The 23,384-nt window shown below is 42.6% G+C and overlaps 1 protein-coding gene across 3 annotated transcripts in view; it reads right to left on the reverse strand.

Moving 5' to 3' along the window:
* NAT8L (N-acetyltransferase 8 like) overlaps positions 1-23,384 on the reverse strand; it is a 111,655-nt gene that overhangs the window by 87,608 nt on the left and 663 nt on the right. Inside the window, exons 2-3 of one of the 3 annotated variants that reach the window (XM_029592417.1) lie at positions 22,835-23,098; positions 4,721-4,885 (exon numbers count right to left, since the gene is read on the reverse strand). In XM_029592417.1, the coding sequence (XP_029448277.1) occupies positions 4,721-4,885; positions 22,835-23,060 (391 nt within the window). In that variant the 5' untranslated portion in view covers positions 23,061-23,098. Of the gene's footprint in view, positions 1-4,720; positions 4,886-22,834; positions 23,261-23,384 lie in introns of those variants that run through there. The other 2 variants (XM_029592409.1, XM_029592400.1) reach the window with 2 other exon arrangements.

Consider the following 23,384-nt stretch of genomic DNA (forward strand, 5'->3'; position numbering starts at 1 on the left):
GGTCAACACTTAAATGAGCTATGCATGTTTGCAGAAATTCAGAAGCTTCCAGTTAGTTATTCATTGCTTGTTTTCCACTTTATCTGTGGAAAAAAAAGTCACTGTATTAAGTACATAGCAGCTGATTTGTAAAAGAGCAAGTTGACAAGTATACAATGTTTGCTTAAAATGAAGGCTTTAGTTTAAAATGGAAAGCAGCAGATATAGGCAAGGGGATGCTCTAAACTGGATTCAGCAAGCAGAGACCAGATTTATTCTAGTTAAACAGAATCTGATTTTCTTTCTAGTGATATGTAAGACTGTTTTGCTTGCACATGAGGGGCAAAAAAAAAAAAAAAAAACCAGAACAGGGATTATATAGCTCAGTATCCATGGAGACAAGATCACATCAGTCCTTGTTTCACCTCCTTACAGTTCCATTTATAAACATTTGATCTCTCACCTTTTCCTAAAAAGGTAGGCCCAAGACAGAACAAGGCATAGAGAACATAAGAGATACATACAGATATGTTAATAGGGAAATCCAGTTTGAGTTCCTTTGACAAAAAGCAGGACTACTGCATCTTAATGCAAGTGAGCAAAGCCAGGACTGGCTCAGCTTATGAGGGAGAGGGAGATGGGGAGTCCACCCATCTCCCCCCCCCCCCTCCAAGACATGTAATCAAATTTTCACTAAGCTACCTACATTTACCTTTGTGCAAGGCAATTTTGAGTCAGGAGAGATCTAACTGGCTAGATCTTTAAACACTGCCCTCCACGGGCACACAGAACAAGTTTCATAGGGACAAAATGCATAATGCTGGTAAAGTACATCAGCCTCCATATAGACCATTTCAAAACTTTCACTGTTAAAGTATCTCCATGTATTGCAATATTCAGTTTTTCAGCATCTACCTTTCAGGCAACACAATGTTTTATTGCTCAGTCAGCACAGTGAAATACTGTGTCCAGACTTATTGAACCAGAACCACACACTGGAGAATAGGTGGATATAAATCAAATCTTAAGGGGCTGAACTATAGTCATCCCTAAAACCCTAAATCCTTAAATGCTGTTTTGGTATTTGGGAGAAAAAAAAAAAAAAAAAGGACTCTTCAAAACTCTTCAGGTGATCATGTTAGTCAAAGAGTTCCAAGTCATACTGCATAGCCTTCTCTTTCAGACATGAATTGATGAGCAGAAAGGTAGCTTGTAGCCAAAGGCTTTGCTATTTAAAGCATCGTGGGTCTTGGTCTGTCTGGATCATAAAAATGCAATCAAAGCCAGTATATATAGCACATCCTGCTAGAGAACAGGACTGGACATAGCACAAGAGGACCAAAAGCCCATGCTGGCACCGCCAAGCCTTGCAAGCACAATGAACTGCTACAGATTAAAAGCTCTTTCAGAGTTAAAACCAGAACAAGACTGACTCAAAGCAGAGATATATACACCGCACATGTAAGCAACAAGATTAGGCCAGCAGAGTAATTTTCAGGAGCTTTGGTAAATGATTGCTCAGAGATTAGGACTTTACATTAGTGTCTCAAGCATGCACTGTCTCCATTGCATGGAAATCTCATGCATGTTGTGACTATCTTGAAAACTAGACTGGCTAGGAAGTACTAGTCTGGTTTGCAGGATAGTCACAACATACATGACAGATTTCCATGCAATGGAGGCAGTGCATGCTAGTCTCTCATGCATATTCATTTTAGATATACTGAAAGCTTTACTGGCTAGTTACTCTGAGACTAACCCAGGAAACACTGCTTTACATAACAATGGGGCAGATGCAAAAAAACTCGTGCTGAAAGCGGGTACTGTGTATTCAGCACCCGCTTTCATAACATGCCCCCAGGCACCTCTCCTGGGGGCACGATGCACTATTTAAATTAGGGCTCGCGCTGTCAAGGAGGTGCTAGGGGCAATTGCACACCCCTGGCACCTCACTGACAGCGCAAGCCGGAATGAGGTCCACTGTGGTGGCTGTCCGCCGGTTAAGAAAACGGACACTGAATTTTTCCTAACCAGCGCACATGCAGGGGTTTGGAAAATGGACACCTGTTAATTCAGCGACCATCGGGACCTGACTACCGGCACCAGAAGGAGTGGATAAAATCAATATTAAAGTGTCAGGCACTTAATATTTTATTCACTCCTTCACTTATTGCCCATTGGTCCTTTTCACTGACATGTGACAAAGGGACCAATCCACAATAAGCGGAGTGAATAAATTTTGAGTGCCCTACATTTTAATATTGATTTTATACACACCTTCTGGTGCCGGTAGTCAGGTTCGGAGATTGGACGCTGAATTAACCAGCGTCCATTTTCCAAACCCCTGCCAGTGCTTTTTTAAAAAAAATTTTTATTTTATTTTTATTTTTTTTTTTTTTTTTTAAAGAGTTGTTCCTCCCCCTTAATATCCCAGGGATATTAAGTAGGAGGCAGTACAAAAGAGCTGTTTTTTTCTGCTTTTCTGTACTAGTTTTAGTAGCGCTCAGCAATTAACGCCTGCTCCGGGCAGGCATTTATTTCTGATCTCTGAAATGTGCATCCTAAACGCACTTTTTTTTTTGCACAGGGAGTGAATAGCTAATAGCCTCATTTACATGTGATAAGCGCTATTAATTTCACGCCACGTTGGATGTGCGTTGTAGAGGCGGTAATCCCTTTATTGCATAGAAAGATTAGTTAGCGCCTCTACAACCCGCGTCCAATTGCAGGTTATACAGTATGCTGGGCTCAGTGCACTGTATTGCATTGGCCCTAATGACTCAGGTCAAGTCTATCCACAAGGCAGGTTAGACTATTCTGTTAACTTTTGTATAAAAGTTACCATTAAGATCTAAACAGATTACCAGGTTTTCACATACCAATTGCTCTACATATACAGAGACTTGCTCTAATCTCCTCAATTCGAAGAAAATTTGTTTTATCAATGGATCACTTTGCTGTGTTGCACAGGGTTTTTAGTTTTGTTTTTAATACTTTCTAGAACACCAGATTCTGAGCAGGTTCCAACACCTTTAATTGGAACATAAGAATCCTTGAATGATGTTGCATGTGAGCTTTCCAGCTCTCACTGGTCCAGTCTTGAACTGTAATCTTAAAATACTCATCTGCAACACCACTGGATAATTGTGTTGCCTCAAGAGGCATTAGTGCCTGCAATCCAGTTTCTTGCAGGACCAATACGGCTACTGGAACATTGCTCCTCCAGAACACTACAAGTTGCCCAAATATGTGGTTTGAAGGCTGATTAGTTGACAGCAGGCATCTGTGTTGAAATCTAGAACTATGTAAAAACAGACATATGCAGCATGTTTCCACTCATCCTAGTGTGTGGTCCTTAAGACACTATATCAGATGGCAAACAGCAGGGAACTTCTCATTGTAAATGTTATCCCATCTGTGTATATGGCAGCAGACAATTACTGACTGCCAATGGCCTGACACTGGTGATATGCAGATACTAAGCAATGTATACCTTGAAATCTAATTTTATTAGAAGAGCTTTTTTTTTTTTTTTTTAAATGCTGTGATTTGGTTCAATTGCCTCCCACCTCTCTATGTACAATCACACAATGACAACTCTACAAAGATCTTTATGACCTTGGAAAGAATTTTCAGATAAGGTTATGGGAAGAAAAGGGGTCACCCCTCCACAAACACCCATGTTTTGACCTGCTGCAGAACTTACTTTCACAATTTTTGTGTCTTCAGTTTTCAAAAGCAGCAAAAAGCTGTACAGATTTAAGAGCAAGACCTTCACTCCAAGTGTGATCATTAGGAAGATATTTGATGCTTTTGAACAGAATGTGATCCACAAGAATTGAGCAACTATGTAATGCATTTTAGCATAACTACTCACTCATTTAATGCAATTTACAAACCCAAGAAAAGATGGTTTGTAGCACCTAATATGGGTTCAAAGTGACATTTGCTTTTAAATAGTTCCTGAGTTTAACCTATATAAAATTTGCCCATATTTCCACAGGTAACCCTGGAACGGAAGCACTGTCAAAAAAAAAAAAAAAGAAAAAAGGTTATTTAGCCACAACTGCATTCCAGTTTGAACTCTAAAAAGCTTTAGAAAATCCCTGGCTTTGGTTTATGCTACAACTCTTAATTAACATTTAATTGGTTTAGAAAATTAAAAAAAAAAAACCCAAATAGACAAAGTTTAGTTCAAACACTTTAAAAAGATGCACTGTAATTTGGACAAAGCAACCCACTGTTTTTGGATCTTAACATAAGTTACTGAACTGGAATAGGTTTCAATAAAGTTATGTAGCTACCTTAAATCAGTTTGGAAAAACATACAAATTTTGTTGTTTGTAAATGTTGACCGAGCTCTTCTTGTTCATGATAGTACAGAGCCAGCTGGTGTAATGTGTTGAGATCCTGACTGTCCTTGTTTAAAAAAAAAAAAAAAAAAAAAAAAAAAAGGACAGTCTGCCTATTTTCCTTGAAAAAAAAAAAGCACTCCTGTGCTGTTTTGTTTCAATATACCAATCATGCCAAGTCTTCAACCAGAGACGGCACAAAAGAGCACCATACAACATTGTGCTGATTCCATAGCTTACAGCAGCATGCACAGGCTCTTCAACTAGTTTTCCCCCTAATTGGAGTTTTTACTCTCAGATGTTGCCACGAAGAAAAGACTACAAGCTAGTTGTGATAGGGGAAGGATTTTTTTCTTCATGATATTGTGGGTCGGTGGCATAATACTCACCTGGCGGTTTCATGTAATAGTGTTCAATATCAGACATGTCCGTGTGTAGCGCAAAGTCGAGATAGCTGAGGATAACTTTTCTACTGTAGTAGTACCTCAAGCCCATGACCAAGATGGGCAAGCAGCAGGTCAGCAGCAAGGACTTGGTCACAACAAAGCACATTACTATGGAGATAAGGAAGAGAAATAAACGATACCTGTCAGAAAAGAGAATTTAGTGTTGATTTCGGAATTTAAAAAAGCCCAAAACAGACAAATAAAAGATGCATTCATTCAGTAAACAAAATTACACAAGCCAAAATATTTAAAGATTACACCAACAGTCAAAGTTGCTTTCAAAATATGAAGCATGGCAGAACTGGATGCAACAATATGGAGAAGTTAAACCAAATGGAATGGACCCCGTTTAGTAAGCAGTTTATTATATGTATTTGATAAATCCTTAGTAACCTGGAGACAACGGTTATATTGGTGGGGAAGGGGGAAATAGTAAGGAAGCAAAAGGGGAGCTTTTAGGAAAGTTGAAGTCTTGCAAGGCACTGAACCAGTATCTGCCTAATGCTCACACCCTTGTACATTTTGCTGTCTAAAATTAGAGGTCAAAATGCATCAAGCATGCGTTTCATTGGTCTACATATGCTTTCATCCAGAAAGAACGCTTCTAGAAAAAATATTCCAAAAGTAATTATAAGAACAAAAGATCAAATTGACTGCATAACTTCACACCATTTGTCACAGTAAATCCAAATTAGCTTCAGTTCAAAAAGATTTGTGTCAAGGCCTGCAAGTTATATAGGCCACCTGAGTCCAATCAATAGTTGAAATGATTTAAATACTTCTGAATAAATCAAGCGAATATGAAGCAAGGTCAGAACATGCTGAACAAGCAGCTACCGAAAGATCTCCAGGATAACATTCCAAAGGTATAGACTGGGGGAAGGCTATAAGAGAATTTCAATGTGTTTGAATAATCCTTGGGATACTGTCAGATCCATCATGGCAAGCAGAAACATTGGCACCACAAGACACTACTGTGATCAGGCTACCCTTCCAAAGGCAGCGGTTAAGGAAACTACTGCAGATTGTCACTGAGGCCTCAAATAACTTTTAAAAAGAATTGGCGATGCCTGGCTTAAGCTAGAAAAAAAGATTGATCTTGAAGTCAACGCAAGAGACATGGCCTACCTGGGAAGATGGCAAGAAGGAAGCCACTACTTAAGGAAAGCCAGATATGTCACATAGTATTTGCAAACATTTAAGGGATACTGCACATGTGGGTTTTGTGGTCTGAGATCAAAATGAAAATTTGGTCTGTGTGTACGGCATGTCTGGTACAGAACAGCACATCATGCAGCTACACCATTCCTACAGCCAGGGCCAGAGAGCAGGAATTAGGCCCATGCCAGCTAAGAAAGGTAGGCCCCTATGTAAGGTTCTGATGTGATACTCAAGAGAAATAGTTTTCTAAAATTTCCCAAATAAATTTTAAGAAGGCTTTATGAACTTTGTTAGCAAATTCTTCAATTACAATTGAAATTTTTATTTATACATGTTAGAAATATAGATATACTTAGTTTTTTGGGTTTGTTTTTTTTTTTTTTAATTTTGCCCAACAAAAGTAGGCCCCAGCCAAATGGCCAAGCTGGCACCCCCCTCTCTCCCAGAGTGCCTACAGTAAAACAGGGATGAGCAAACTGGGGGGGGCAGGGCCCTGGGAGAGGGGCACAATACTAGCTGCCCAATCAGAGAAGAACAAATCCATGGAGGCATTGCAAACCAAGTAGGGAGAGGGGGAGCAGCCAGAATTTAGTGACATTGTAAGCGGGTCAGAGCTTACCCGTGCATCTTTCGGTAGGTCATGGAAAGAAGCTGCTTCTTGCTTTGGTGGGACCAGGTAGGGAGCCGCTTACTCTGTGGCAGAACTAGACATAGGAGCAGCCAATATTGTGTTCCACAACTAAGGATCTTAGTTTTCAGTTTTATTTTATTTTTCCTGGAAAAATCTGTTTATTTTAACAGGCAGGCAAAAAGGTCAGTGGAAAAACAATTTTTTTCCCCCACTAACTTTCTCCCATTTTTATTTGTTATAAACTAAATCAATTCCCAGTAACAAGGACCTGAAAATGAAAGTCCCTATCCACAACCCAGATACAGCTCAGGCCTCAGCCCGAGAGGACTTCCTGCCTCTGCTGGGTTCCTACCCAGGGAGAGAGATCACAGCTGTCCCCGTCAGATGAAAAGGGCATGGGTAAAGAAGTCAGAGAATAAGGGGAGGGAGGTTAAAGGCAAAAAGTATAAGTTAACAAGCAAAAAAAAAAAAGCCATGAGAAAAAAGGATGAGCAAACTAGAAAAGTAATAAAAAAAAGTTGGGGCAGGATGGGATGGAGTTTCTCTGCTCCTAAAAACGTTTGGCTGGCACCCAAGTTATCTGAAAATTTTCCAACCCCCACCATTTTGGTGTGTGGCAGGGTGCTTGGTCTATGTCTGTATCTGTATGTAATGCGGTCTGTCTGCCTGTCTTTTCTGGCATAGTGTGTGTGTGGGGGGGGTCCTCTGGTTATCTGTTTCATTCTGTCAGTTTGGATTTGGGATGTCTGGGTATGATGTGTCTGCCTCTGTGCTCATGTTTGAGCTAACTCCTTTCAGCAACTTGAAGAGAAACAAAATGGGTGCTTTTGAGTCACTGGCTGGCAGTGTGGCTGCCTAGTGAATACCCTTCACATGTGTACACACAGATATAATAAATGCATCCTGGGGATGCCCAACCAACTTGCATGAATGGGAGGGGGGGGGCCTGGCACTCAAAGCTTCTTCATTCCTGCAGTAAAGCATGGTGGTGCTTTGCAGGAGCAGGGTCAGGAGATTTGTGAAGATTAAAGGGAAAGCTGGATAATGCAGAGTACATGAAGATCCTGGAGGAAAAACTTGCTCCAGTCTGCCACAGACCTGTGACTGGGGAGAAGATTCACTTTTCAGCAAGAAAACGATCCTAAGCACAAAGCAAAAGTGACAATTGAGTGTGTCAGCCTGAAGAAAGCAACTGTCCAAGTGGCCCAGTAAAGAGGCCAGTCCTGAATACAATAGAAAGCCTGTGGCAAGACTTGAAGACCACAGCCCAAACAATACCCAGCCAGCCTGGAAGAGCTTCAGCTATTCTGCCAAGAATGGTCAAGAACTGCACCATCCTGCTGTAAGAAGTTAGTAGACTTATCCTAAAAAAAAAAAACACAGCTGTTACAGCTGAAAAAAGGGGCTTCCACAAGTATTGTAATAAAGTCTTGATTGCTTAAGTTTTATTACATTTCTACAACTGTCCTCACACTCAAGTGTAGAATATGTTGTATAAAAATCAGTAAAACATTTCTACTTTAATACATTTTGATTTCAAGATGCAGGTTCATAGCCTAGAAATCCCAGGGTCACATGTTCAAATCCTGCAAATGATATTCCAGTATAGTTTTCAAAGGATGAATACATGGAGCAGCAGCTACTTCCCCTCACAGAAATCATGGGGGATTACTAACCTTAACCAATTAGCTTTGATTATTTTGATGCAACTGCAACATCACTCTGTTTAGAAGGGGGGGGGGAGGAAGAGAAGAATAGGACTTTTTACAGTCTACAGTACTGATATGCAGATTAGGGAAAAGCACAGGACTGCTTCTATGGCCAAGTCCATAAGCCAAGCACACTGAAGCTGCATTGTCTGAATTTTTGAAGCACCTGCTCACCCTGTTAAAAGTAAAAAAATTAACAGTAATTATGTGCTCAGTTTTGATTGATATTACCATGGGGTAACCTGCACACAGAGCAGCTTACTACCATAAGAAACTTGCTAGGCAGACTGGGTGGACCATTTGGTCTTTTCCTGCCATCACTGTGTCAAAGACATACAAGAGTGTGAAGATTTGTGCAAGGCAAAAACTAGCACAAACCCCCAAAACATACAGATGCTTCAGTTTCTCTCCCAAAGAATAATGCCTCCTGCACCAATGCGGTTTTATCAACATTAATGCTTTTGTCATAACTTAGCAATATTAAGGGTAGCAGTGGTTTGACTGCTAAAGTACACACGATTTATTAGCATTCACACTGCTGCATGCTTTAGACATGATTGTTTTCTTAGTCCTATTTAGAGAACTACTGTCAAGCACAAACTGTCAAGTGTGTTGCAGAAGGTGTCAAAACCATGCACATTTTACAAAAAGCTTTTCCCAGATCTTTGACCCTATACCATCCAGTTATTGGGAAGAGTTTTTTGCTTTCTAGAGAGGTGCCTGCTGACAGTTTTACTTCAGTAGAAGCCAGTATCATATGGGCAGCATTCTTCATTTTAGGTTTTTATTTTTCCTAGAATTTCAATGTTTAACAAAAAATAAGTGAAAAGTCAATGGGGAGGTAGAATGACTTTTCTGGGTAATTATCTGACAGAAGCTAGGACAATTAAAATTAAATACACTGGAATCCTGGAGCAGTGATTCCCAAACTTTATGAAGAGGGAAACATTTTGCACCTTAATCTGGCTTCAGGAAAGGCCATGAAATGAATGTGTCCCATTGGTCATCACCAACAGCATTCATCTAAATGCAGATGAAGCAAGTGACTCCATTCTAGTCCTGTTAGATCTTTCTGCCAACCAATCACTAACTCCTGTTTCAGTGCTTAGGAAGCACTGACATTGAAGGCACTACCTTTAAATCTTTTCTTTTTGTCTTGTAGGTCAACAAACTATCCATTCAAACATTTCTGGAATGCCACAGGACCGTTCTCTCCTGAATTCTCTTCAGTATTTACATGCATCCAACCTATGACCTTATTCAATCCTTCAACACTGAATGCCACCTTTTCAGACATCCAACCAAGATGCTTCCATTAGCAATCTCAATAACTTATCTTACTGCAGTAGCCCAATGACTCAGTAACCACAAACTCAAAATATCATCTCTGGCTAAACAGCCAGAGTCATTCCCTGTTGTCTCCACCTTCTGTCAGGAACTCACCTTCAGTCCAGAATCAGAACGAAGCCTTAAGGGTTAATCTGATCAAAATCTCATGATTGAATTAGACATGTCAAAATTAGTACAAGTCTCATGTTCTTCCAATTACACAACTACCTTGAGCAACACAATCTAGCTACCATAATTTATGCACTAATTACCAGATGAATTGACTATTCTAACTTTACTAACACTTCTATAGTGCAATATTGTACAAAACATATGAGACAATCCCTGCTCAGTAGAGTTTACAATCTAATCAAGACAAATATACAGGCAAAAAGACTTGGGGAATTTCGTTTATTATTAAGACAATGAAAATCTGGGTTTAAGATTAAAAGCAGACTCAAAACGTAGGTTTTTACATAGGACTTAAAGGCAAGAGGTGTGCCAAGATGGCTGCAAATCTGATGCGTTCCTGCATTGTTGGATCCCGCAGATTGCTACATGCCCATGGCTTACAAATGGTCTGTGATCCTCCTAAAAAGGTCTCTGCCCATGATGTGGGGTGACCAGAGTGTGTCCTAACAACTTCTAAACAAGCAGTTCCAGAGAAAGTGACAGCTGTGGACAAGGCCTTGTTGGATGAAGAGTGGGTCTGGCCTGGGGATGTGCTAGAAACAATACGTGAAGTCAAGGGAAAGATCAGAGACAGGATCAAAACAAACCAGCCTGGAAGAGAAATTTGAATCAATGGCTGGTCAAACCACTAATCTGGTGGCCACACTAACTGAAAACTCTGCTCGCTTGGATGCGTTCCAGGAATGAATTGAAAAGGTTGAAATGGCCACCACAAACTCAAGCAGAAAACTAGATAAACTGGAAAGGATTGCCAAACAAATTGGTGCGCAGCAAGACAAAGCAGAGAATAGAAGCTGCCACAACATTCAGATTAGTCTCAAAAGGTAAGGAGGGCACCAATACAGTGGGCTTTCTTCTCTCAACATGGGTGCCGCAAATACTCAACTTACAGGCTTCCTCATCATCCTTTAACAGACAGGGCATGCCACACTTTGGTGCTGAAACTGCAAGACCAAGAGTGGTGCTAATCCGCCTGCAACAAGGCGAAGATCTTGGACATGGCGCAAAACATTGCAGATCTGTGCTTTCAAGGCCAGCAGGTGTACTTTTTTCAGGACTTTTCAGCCGAGTTACAAAAGTGCCAAGGCTTCTTGGAAGCCATGTGACTCCTTTGCTTGGTGGGGGGCACAATATGTTTTACTGTATCCAGCTAAAATGAGGGTCCTGTTCAGTGGGGCAATGCAGTTTTCTTAAGTCTGCCCCGGAGGCCGAGAAATACACACAAGACCTGATGGAGGCCTCAAGTGGAGAGAAAACAAAATGAGTTTTCAGGCAACCCATGCCATGGGAAGTTACAATGGTGGAGGAGGAGTGGTGACCCAATTGAACTAGAGTCTCAATATCCTGCATGGAGGCAGATGGCAGTTTTAGGGAGTTTTTTCCCCACAATGTTTCTGCTGTGGTTACAGGGTTAACCTGGAGGGTAAGTGAAGGGAGTGTTTATTTTTTCTGTTGCATGTGAAACTGTCTCTACTATACTACAGCAAGCAGTTGGATGCAGAAGCAGTACAGAGTCTCTATACTGATGCATTACAGCTCAGATTGTTGTGTTTTATGCTGGACTTCATGTGGCTTTTCCAGTTAAGCCCGTGTGACTGGGACTCGTTTGTTGGCAGTGGGAAGTGAGATGGGTTACTTTTTTTTGCACTCATGATTTTTCAGGGGTTTTTTTTTTGTTTTTTTTTACTCTCATACTGTTGCTTTTTGTGCAGTTGGATTTGGGGCACTTTGCATGGCAGAGTTAGGCCTCTGGGTTTTCCCCCCACCTGAGAGAGCTGCTTGTTAAATGTACCATTTGGAGGAGAAGTGGGGAGAGGCTGGGGAAGTCTTAGGGGCTTGGTTTGTGGTTGGCATTTCCCTCTATTCTTAGGGATCAAATGGGACTCCTGCCTGGTTGGGCATTCTTGGTTGGATTTTGGAGTTAGACATTTGTTGATTGGGGGGGGGGGGGTAGTGGAAGGGGACTACTATTTTCTGTAAGAAAAATGGGAACAGGTCGTGATATTTGCTACTGGGTGCAGAAAGAAGGGTGTTTATAATTTATGGTTGTGTGCATAGATAGGGAAGCTAATGTGCTGCATTTTCCTCCTTTTCTTTTTATAGCAGCAACATCGGTGAACATGTTGTCATTTAATGTGAGGGGGCTTGGCTCTCCTATTAAAAAAAAAAAAAAAAAAAGAAGGAGATTATATACCTATCTTAAGAAGCAACACATACATATTGCATCACTGGAAAAAACACACCTAACAGATAAAGAGCACAAAAAGCTGAAAAGGACTGGATTGGGCAATTGGGATATGCTTCCTATAAGTGTAACAGTTGTGGTGTATGTATCTTGATACACAAGGCCCTCCACCTTGTTATACAGAAAACACAATCTGATCCAGAGGGTAGAATACTGATGGGGTGTACGCTATACGGCAGAAAATTTGTGCTGGCCAGTGTCTATGGATCTAATAAAAAAGTAGACTTTTTTTTAAACCAAAAGTTAACAGCTCAGCTAGCTGCTTTCTCCAAAGTGGACATTGTGGCAGGAGGGAATTGGAACACTTGCTTGAGTCCTAATATAGACAGAACCAGAGGTGGGAATAGTCACTCAGACCAAAGGGAAGGGCTTAAAATGTTTAATGAGCCATCTGGGACTAAGGGACATTTAGAGATATACCCATCTGGCTGAAACACGTTTTTCCGCTTCAGTCTTCTAGTTGTATAGAGATTTTCCTCGGTTCTATTGAACTAGGCTCCATACTGGGAGAGTCTGATATTCTATCAGCTATGCTGTCAGATCACAGTCCTGTACTTCTCCCTCTGAAGGCTGACTCCACTGCAGGAGGGGGGTACTTCATGGAAGCTCAACCTCTCTCTTCTGGGCAGAGACAACTTTAAGGACATGATACTTAAAACTATTAAGGAATTTTTCCAGGTTCACTCTTTTCAGCTTAAAGCTGTGCTGTGAGGAGAGATCATGGGATCTGCCAGCCAACCACCTCAAAACGCAGCAGGAGGTTTCCCTAACTAGGAAACTAGTGAACTTGGAACGTCAGAGTTGCTTCTAGATGGGTCTGGAAAGAACTGCAGAAGCTTAGAGCAGAGCTGGATAGTCTTCAGATAAAGATCTCTCTACCTGTCCTGTCTCAAGCAAACAATCCAAGCATGGTAACAAACCTGGATCTTTCATGGCAGGGTTACTGAGAAAGAGGGGGGGGGGGGGGGAGTAGAGTTATAGCTGGTATCTGTACCACTTCGGGTGAAACTGTTCCTTCGCACAGTTTTATGCCCATCTCTATGCTAAAGAGATGCTGGTCTGTCCTCTGCAGGGGTTAATCAATACTTGAGCTCGCGTCAGCTCCCTTAGGTGACAGCACCAGAATCATAAGCTAGTTTTGCCAATTCAGCTGGACGAGATATAGACAGCAGTCAAGTCACCACCCTAAAGGGAAAAGTGCTGGCCTGGACAGGTGTATCACCTGGATTTCTATAAAGGTTCTCTTTTCTCAGTTAGGCCCCATCTTATTCAAAGTTTTCCAACACTTAAAGGCTCACCCCACTTGTCCGCATAGGAATCACTACGATGGTAGGGTCAATCTAAAATTGAATTGCGATGGAGAAGGTACAGAGAAGGGCTACCAAAATGATAAGGGGAATGGAACAGCTCCCCTATGAGGAAAGACTAAAGAGGTTAGGACTTTTCAGCTTGGAGAAGAGACGGCTGAGGGGGGATATGATAGAGGTGTTTAAAATCACGAGAGGTCTAGAACAGGTAGATGTGAATCTGTTATTTACTCTTTCAGATAATAGAAAGACTAGGGGGCAACTCCATGAAGTTAGCATGTGGCACATTTAAAACTAATCGGAGAAAGTTCTTTCACTCAACGCACAATTAAACTCTGGAATTTGTTGCCAGAGGATGTGGCTAGTTCAGTTAATATAGATGTGTTTAAAAAAGGTTTGGATAAGTTCTTGGAGGAGGAGAAGTCCATTACCTGCTATTAAGTTGACTTAGAAAATAGCCACTGCTATTACTAGCAATGGTAACATGGAATAGACTTAGTTTTTGGGTACTTGCCAGGTTTGGCCACTGTTGGTAACAGGATGCTTGGCTTGATGGACCCTTGGTCTGACCCAGTATGGCATGTTCTTATATTACAGACCCTGGCTTGTACCGCCCCGTCTCTTTGCTACACGCAGATGTTAAAACTTTGGCTAAAGTTAGACAACTACGACTGGAACCTGTACTCCCGATCTCATACACCCAGATCAGACTGGTTTTGTGAAGGGTCAATCAGTGGCTAATACTCTAAGGGTATTTAATATCATGGTGTTAATTGGGAAAGCTTGCTAGGACCAGAGCAACAGTATCCCTGGACACCAGAAAGGCTTTTGACCGGCTGCACTGGCCTTTGCTATTTTGGACAAATCTGTGTTAGATCCGGCCTATGTGGGATGGGTAAAAGCCCTCTATCTACCCTGTAGCACCAGCTCTCACTAATGATCTTTCTGACCCTTTTCCCATTCAACACATTACTAGACAACAAGGGTGCCCTCTATCACCTGTTTTTGACTTGGCTATTGAGACGTTAGCTGATCTGATTCGGAAAGATCCGCTGATAGCTGGCATTCAGTTTGCCGTTAGAGCACAAAATCTCATTATATGCTGATGACATTTTGCTATTCTTGACAGAACTTAGATCAATTCCCAGACTGTTGGCTGTGTTTTCTGCTTATGGAAAAGTTTCCAGCTATAAAGTTAATGAAAAATCTGAAATTTACCGTATATATATTTCATCCTGAGAGACTGGGGAGAAGTGTTCTGGCCTCTATACCCTTTCAACAAGCTCAGAGTGGGTTTCGTTACTTGGGTCTCTGTTCTGCATAGTTGGAAGGACATCTATAGGCTTAACTATGTGCCTGTGGTCAGTAGAATACAGGCTGATCTCATGGAGTGGCAGGATGTGTTTCTTTCCTGGACTGGAAGAATAGGGGGTCTGAAAATGAACGTGTTGCCGCGATTGCTTTATTTCAACATATGCCCTGCTCGCTTCCAAAGAGCTTCTTCTCTATGCTAAATAGATGTCTTACAAGATTTGGAGAGTGAAGTCCCCTCAAATTAAGCTGGCCATGCTGTCACGCTAAGGAGGTTGTGTGCCTCCCTGATCTTCAGGGGGTATTATTGGGTAGTGAGACAAACAGTCTGCTCGGTTGGCTGGATCGGGACTAGTCTGCAGCCTGCTGGTCCCTAGAGAATGATGTGGTGGATGGTATAGATCTTGGCAACCTGCTTTTTCTCCTGCTTCAGTACGAGTTAGGAAAGTGATGCACACTAATCCACTTATAGCAAATACTACACTGGTCTGGAAGGAAATGTGTAGGCATATGCATCTGCCAGAGGGTGTTGTCACCTATGTCTTTACTTTACAAGAACCCGGGTATTTCTGTACATACTTTTGTTAAGAAGTGTGTGAATGGTGGGATATGGGACTAAGACACTTAGGACAGCTGTGGGACGATGAAGGTTGGGTTCCTTTTCAGGAGCTCCAATCAGTGATATTAGTCCTACTTCTAGGAGCACAATGACAGGATCCTGACTTATTCAACAGTTAGAGGGTGCTGGCCAGGCTAGAAAACTGCCTACTAAACTAGAAAAAGCCTTAGTGTCTGAAGGTCTCAAGACAGGTAATTAAGATCTTTATAAGGCTGTACAGGGCCAGAGACAATCCAGCCTCCTTAGCTAAATGGAGCAATGACCTAGGCTTAGACTGATTCAGAAGCCTGGAAATATATCTGGAGGACATTTAAGATCTCTATGCAGCAGGAGGGTGGAAATGGTGTACAAGCTCCTTCACAGGACATATAGATGCCCTACGTTTTTGGCTTGTTTTGCTCCCTCCACGTCTAGGGCTTGTTGGAGGGGATATGGTCAAGACACGACTTATCTGCATATGTGGTGGTCCTGTCCATTTGTATTCACCTTCTGGAAGGAGGTGCAAGAGGAAGTCACCAGATGCTTGACTGTGCCAGTGCAGCTTTCACCACATGGGACAGGTATATTATCTCTTAATAAGTCTCAAAGGAAGCTGTGAGATCAGATGGGGATGGCTGCTCATTTTACTGTGGCAACTTTCTGGTTGCCATGACTGAAAAGCTTACTTATTCGGTATAACACAAATCTTCAGTGTATGATAAAGCATGGGGCCCATATTGGGCCATAAACCTTGTTTAAGATTTGATAGAGCTTGAAGTTTGGATTATAATGATGGATTTATATTTAAGGTGGTTATGTACTGCAGTCTTATACTTTTTTTTTCTTCACTCTTCCAACGTCTATTCCTGTTACAAATAAACAGTAGTCTATTCCAAGCACATGGTACAGCCATGTAGAAAGCATCGAGTTGGGAACTGGTGGTAGAGAAGGACTTGCCTGATGAATAGAGTACATGAAGAGGGGTAATGAGGAGCTGCAGTGTGAAGACTCCCATATGTAGGAGAAGCCTGAACTGTATGCGGCAAAGGATAGGAAGCAGATGTGTAGACACTTGAGAGGGGTTATAAGGGTGTAGTGACTGGTGAAAGATTAAGTCACAGCTGCATTCTGGATGGATTGGAGTAGAGCGCTCACTGGGAGACCTGAGAAAAGCAGGTTGCAATAGTCTTAAGTAAGAGGTGATGAGAGAATAGATATGGATTCAGATTGTGTACAGAAAGGAACAGATTTTGATGATACAGAGAAAAACTGTACACTTATGAGATTTCATCTGTAGAGAAGGAGGGAGAGGATTTGAAGACGATATCAAGGTTATAGATTGAGGGAACTGGGAGAATACAGTGTTATCCACAGAAACAGAAAGAAGGGAGAGAAAGTAGGCTTAGAGAGGAAGATAAGGAGCTACTACTGAATAGCATCTCATAGTATGAAACTCCTCCCAACACCTGCAAAATACTGTAGCAAGAGTTGTGACCAAAGCAGCAGTCCACATAAAGCCCGTTCTATACAAACTGCACTGGCTTTTGGTAGAATCCAGGATAAAATTCAAAATCTTCTGCTTAATTTTTGAGTGAGTGAATAAAGAGGCCCCAGATTATCAGTTCCTTCTTGCCTCCTAGACCCCCACAAGAAAACTGATCCTCCCAAGAGGCCCTTCTCTCCTCCCCCCTCCACAGAATTAAAGTGCATGCTTGCAGCTGCTACGCATCCAAAATATCCTTTGCCTTGAACAGACCTCTCAATTTATGAAAAAAAAAAAAACCCCAAAGGCTTAGCAGTTCAACCAGGCCTTCCCCCGGCCTGTTTAGTAACAACCGCACACAATCCTACAACTAATATACTTGTTAGTCTACTCTAATTTGATTGTAGACTTGGAAAAATGCAGAATATCTGTTATCAATAAAATCATTGACAAGGCTAGATGAAAATTTATGACTTTTCTTCCCTTTTTTCTCCCTTAAATACCTACTCTCGATTCTTTTTTTCCAGTCTCTTTCCACCTTCCCCCCAGCATCTCACTCCGGGCCTCCTCTTCCTCTGCCCCCGCCTCCTCAGAACAGTGTTCCCTGTGCCTCTAAGCAGCAGCTCCAATGGCAGCTTTGACCTTCCTCCCTTAAGGCAGGTCTGGGAATTCCCTCAAAATGCAGCTCCGGTGGTTACTCCGGCTTCTCTCCCCAACGGCTGAAGCAGCAGCAGCAACTCTGCCCTCACACCTCCGGTGCAACTCCAATGGTGCCTCTGGTATCCCCTCAGCTTGCAACTTCCCTTTGTATCATGGAAATGCACTCCTGATCTTGCACTTTTTTCACACTGTGATGATATGGGCCCACTTCCTGTACATGCCCTGTCTTCTGGGGGGGGGGGGGAGAGGAGATGCTGGGAAGCATCATGGGCCCTGCTGCTATGCTTTTGAAACTGGGGCGAAAGTCATTTTAACGTGTTCTTTGCAAAATCCTGGGAATTTCCTGTGGATTTTTTTTTTTTAATTGATGACAAGAGACCCTGCACATGAGTAACTGCACTCACCAGCAAGACGCTAGGGCACAAAAGGAGTTTCAAAGTCAATTTTAATACCTGAAAAGCTGAAACCAGCAGGCAAATTGGAGAATCAGTCTTCATAAAATATGTTTCTACTTTAGCCACTTAAACAGAGGTTATATTAGCAGTTTGCTGCAGGGGCTCTGAGGGCTGGGGCCACGTTCTGCACTGTGCTCCCAGGTTGGTGAGGAGGGGAAAGGTACCATTCTTTAGAGGCCCTTAGGACTTCTAACTTCAGTAAAAAAAACAAAACACTGCATACAATCAGCTGTTAAAAATCTTTTTACTCATTAACTTAATTTCAAGTGAAAATTCACAGCAGGTGCACTTTGGAATAGTACAGTATTTCCCAACCTTTTAAATGCTAAGCCACACCTACATTAAAGATGCGTGGCTGCCCAACCTCCACAGGGCAGGCAATAAAGGACATGAAGAGGACTCATGACCAAAAGCACCAGAGAAGCACTGAAAGCCCCAATCTCTTCCAAGTTTTAAGATAAAAAAGGGAGTGGAGGCAGAAACATGTGAACTCATCACAAAGGACCAGTTCCCTTTATATACAAGTCCAGGAGGAAAAAAAAAAAGCATGTGAGGTGGACAGCCACCTCAATCACTCTGGCTGCCAGAGCTCCTTCAGTACTGCTACTCCCAGCACTCAAAATGCAACACATCCAATCCTCTGTGCACTCCCCCCTGTCCCTCAGCCTGGAGATGAGGCTGGAAGGATGCAAGAGGAAGCTCAGAAGGGAAACATGAGATGGCACTATTTGCACTGTACAAAGCAGGGCCCAGCTATCCATGCCGCCCCTTAATTGCCACACTCCAGGGCTCAAGCGGCTTGGACAATTACATGTATTCTCAAAGAGAAGCTCCTCCGTGGTTTAAAGTGCCAAAACTTTGTTGCTGTGCGGTGTTGTATGCAGAGTTCAGGTGCTGGTCTGGACCTTATCAGTGATTACTTTTGTGGCACACCGGCTGGGAAATAAAGTTTCAATAGATCAGACTGAGTCACTGACTGGTAAATCTGAACTCCCGGGCAGTAAGTACTCTTCAACGGGAGCCTCCCTATGCACATCTCTTAACAGTATCTTCAAGCACAGGCTCCTTCACGGTGCGAAAATGGAAGATCGTTCTGATACAAGCTTCAGGGGAGTTGACATTCTTTCCGTACCAACTCTGCAAGCAGACTTCCTAATCAGGTGGTACTCGAGTAGAAGCCTACCATTAATACACTACTCAGAAATCTTAGGTATGGAGTATGGGACTAACTCCCTTCTTTGGATCATCTCTTGGTCCCTTCTGCTCTCAAGATCCTCCTTTGAGTTCAAGGAAATCTCCAAGGGCCTGTCAGCTTCACCCTTGCGGCCAGCAATCCTCAGCACCAGAATGTAAGCCAAAATGGGTTCCATCAGTTCTTATTTTTGAGAAGCAGTGAAGCCAGGGTTCAAATCCTGTTGCTGATCTATGACCTTGGGCAAGTCACTGCACCCTCCACTGTCATCTGCGGACAGGGAAACACCTGCAGTACCTGAATGTACATCACCTTGAACTACAACGAAAAGGCATGAGCCAAATAAAATATAAAAGTATTGAACAAACTCCCTACAAGACACCTTCTATTGAGGAGGAGTGTCATGGAAAATTAAACACTGCTACTCCATCAAGTATCCAAGGTCTGAAGATTCTGACAATTAAAACCCTTTAGTAACACCGAACACTGGCTTTTTTTTTTTTTTGTTACTTAAATCTTTGTCAGTGATCAGGGATTGTGTTCACACAATACAGTTTACATAACTCTCTCTCTCCATGGTGCTAATTTAGGGACAGATGCAAAAAAGTGTTGCGCTGAAAGCAGATGCTCAGCGTTCAGTGCCCGCTTTCCTAACATACCCCCAGGGACCTATGCTGGGGGTGCGGTGCAACATTTAAAAATCGGGCTCACGCAGTCGAAGCGGCACTAAGGGCGATTGCACGCCCCTAGCGCCTCCTTGAGAGCGTATGCCCGAGAGAGGTCTGCTGGTTAATAAAATGGATGCTGGATTTGTCAGCGTCCATCTTCCTAACCAGCACGCATGGGTTAGGAAGGACACTGAAATTCAGTGTCCATTCTCCAAACCTGACTGCCAGCACCTAAGGAGTGTATAAATGAATATTAAAAGTGTCGGGCACTTAATATTGATTTCACTCCTTCGCTTATTGCCGACTGGCCCTTTCACTGACATGTGACAGTAAAGGGACCAATCACCTTTCAGAAGGCTGTCCTGAAATGGGATTGGTCCTTTCACTGACAAATGTCAGTGAAAAGGACTAATAGGCAATAAGTGAAGGAGTGAAATCAATATTAAGTGCCCAACACTTTTATATTGATTTATTCACTCCTTACAGTGCCAACAGTCAGGTTCGGGAAATGGACGCTGAATTTATCAGAGTCTGTTTTCCTAACCAGTGGATTTGCCAGGAGTTCAGGAACCGGATGCTTTTCAACTGAGCATGCACTTCCTGTACCTAACTGCCAGTGCTTAAAAAAAAAAAAAAAAATTATTCCTCCTACTTAATATTAGAGATGTGCTTAGTTTTAAGTTTTCAGGTCAGGTGCTTCGTGGAAAACTTAGTTTTCCTACTTTTTTTTTTCGGCAAAATGGACCAGAAAAAAACCCCACCCCAACCCTTCAAATGTACTTAATTACAACCCCCCACCACCATCCCGATCCCCCCCCCCCCAAGACTTACTAAAAGCCCTGGTGGTCCAGCAGGGTCCCGGGAGCGATCTCTCCCTCTCGGGCCATTGGCTGCCACTAATCAAAATAGCGCCATGGCGCTTTAACAGGGGCTACCATGTCATTGGTCAGCCCCTGTCACATGGAAGGAGCAATGGATGGCCCGTGCCATTTTCTGTACTAGTTTTGGGAGTGCTCAGCAATTAACACCTGCTCCGGAGCAGGCATTAATTTCTGATCGCTAAAGTGTGCATCTTAGATGCACTTTTTTTTTACACTTTGGGAGGGAATAGCTAATAGCCTCATTCACATGTATTTCACTCCGCTTTGCATAAGGGGATTAGTTAGCACCTATACAACCCACATCCAATTGTGGGTTAATATAGAGTGTTCAGCTGAGCACACTGTATTGCATCAGTGCCTTAGAAGATATAGGTAACCAGCTTACTGTACACAAAGTTATCTATTAATGACCAGATATCAACTCCCCACCCTTACAGGCATGAAAAGCCAAGTAAATTAAGGTTTTCCCATTTTGTGTCTATGGGAAAAAAAGCCTTGCACATCTGGCACTTAATGGGAAAAAGTCTTTTAGTGCACAGGATCTTTACTGGTGAATTTTCAAAGGAGTTACACACGCTAACGTGAGATACTACTATAGTAGTTTTCAAAAGCCATTACTAAAGTGCACTTACACAAGTAGATCCTATGACAGTTCAATAGGTTATGTTGCCATTTTCAAAAGCCCACTTGAGTAAAGTGCATTTACTCAAGTAAATGCCAGTTTTATACATGTAAGTGCTTTTTTAAAATCGGGCCCTTAAATTATAACGAACAGAGCATGGAATATTTAAATAAGAAGCTATCTACATCCAATTTGAAATTCCTTCCCATCATACATATACTGCAGGCTATATTTCATATAGTATATGAAAACATTTTATTGGGCCTTAAACTCAGAGGCGCAATATAGGTCATCAAGGACATTAGCAGACCGTATGCACACAAGTAGTTTTCAAAGGCGTTAAGTGCATAAGTGTAACATAGTATCACAGCAATTTTCAAGAGTCCCCCTTACTCAAGTATAGGCCCTAAGAATTCGTCCTATTGACATAAGGAAATACCTTAGTACATCAGCTCAAAACTGCGCTCCCACTTTTACACGAAAAGGATTAGGAACTGATTTGTTTAGGGTAACTGCAATTCTGCTGTTTTTTGCTTTCCACAACATTTCGCAGTTCGGGTTACCACTTTTTCATCCACCCACTGCACTTGCCAGAGCAGACGATAACGCTGCACCTTTGAAAAGTGTTGTCACCACAAGTTTCTGAACCCGGACGGGACACACGGCTCCCGTTATGACAAAACCAACGCATCCCTCCGGCGAAAGGATGCAGACCCTACGAGACACGCGCGCCAAAAGAGCCGGGCCCCCATGTTCAGGCGCAACCCCTTACCAGTTACCCCAACACAGAACATAGCAAAGGCGCGCGCGCTTTAAAGCGTTAAACCTGGGCCGCCGGTGCTGCGCGCGCGCTTTCACGAGAACGCCCAAGCGCACGTCCGCAGCCCCGAGGCGGGGTTTCTAGCGAAGAGAATGAGAACGGCGCGAGCGCAGTAGCGGCGACAGAGGAGCTGGTTCATTCAGGTTTTTCTTTTTTTTTTTCGCGCGGGAGGGGGGCGGAGACTCCGCCGGCCGGCAATCGATAACACTGCCGCGTCGGGATATTACCGGGAACAGAAACAGCTAATCCTGCAGCAGCAGCACGCCAGACGCAGAAACGCATGCCGCGAACGCAAGCACAAAAAAAATATAAGATACACTTATGGCCACATTTTAGTCTGTCCAATTTATAGAGTTTTTTGGGGTTTTTTTTTCCTCTTAACAGATACAAGATGAGGACATCTTTTAAAGGTTCATTCCTTAGCCAGACTTCAAGATTTCACATCTTCAAGCCTCACGATCACCTCTAAGTAATTAGTGCACTGCATACAACAAATAGTTACATGGAAGCTAAGTACAATACACTTGTATTAATGGGTTATTACAAACACTACCCTTAGAAAATCATAAGTCAAAATCTGAAGAGGTTGGAAGATTTTGTCTTTTTTTACTACAAGGCAAGGAGATGCTGAAGGATTTCTACAGCAGCACTGAACTCCAGTCCTCCTCGCAATATTAGCCGGGAGAACAGGCAATCATGACGAGTGCACAGAGCTAGCTTGCTTTCTTACTATCTTAAAAGAAAAGAGTTTTACGAAAGCATAAAGCGGAGCTAAAAATAATCGGGAACTTACTTGTTAGCAACGCATATAAAAATTGAATTCGTGGCTGATGTTTTAATCCCTTAAAGGCTGTGCTAGGGATCCTTTCCAATATACCTTCATAAAATATCCGGCAGGCAGTCTCTTGGTTGACCGGATGAAATTCTCGAATGTAAACGTGCTCGTCCCTTTCATCCTCTTCCACCGTGGCACTGAGGGACGACAGGGAGGTGGCGGGGCTTGACAAGGAGGGCCACATCTGAACAGACGAAACAAGCCGCGAATCTTTCTTGGCTCCTGGAATCGAGTCATGATCATCCGCCACGATTTTAGTCTCGCAAACCATTTTCGGAGACAAACAATACATGCAATTGGCGAAAGAAAGGAGATAGGTACAAGACTGGGAATATAAAGCCGGCAGTGGGTCTTAGGGGCGAGAGCAGGACAGAAGCAGCTGGAAAGCGGTTAAGAAGGTGTGCTGCATTTTTGGAGAAGCATTTATAACGCAGCTGAGCCGGTGCAATTCTGCTTGGGGGGGGGGGGGGTCTCTCGGGGCCCAGCGCCCATCTTATTGGTTGGAAAG

This window comes from Rhinatrema bivittatum, chromosome 1 (genome assembly GCF_901001135.1).
Source record: "Rhinatrema bivittatum chromosome 1, aRhiBiv1.1, whole genome shotgun sequence".
Classification (NCBI taxonomy): Eukaryota; Metazoa; Chordata; class Amphibia; order Gymnophiona; family Rhinatrematidae; genus Rhinatrema; species Rhinatrema bivittatum.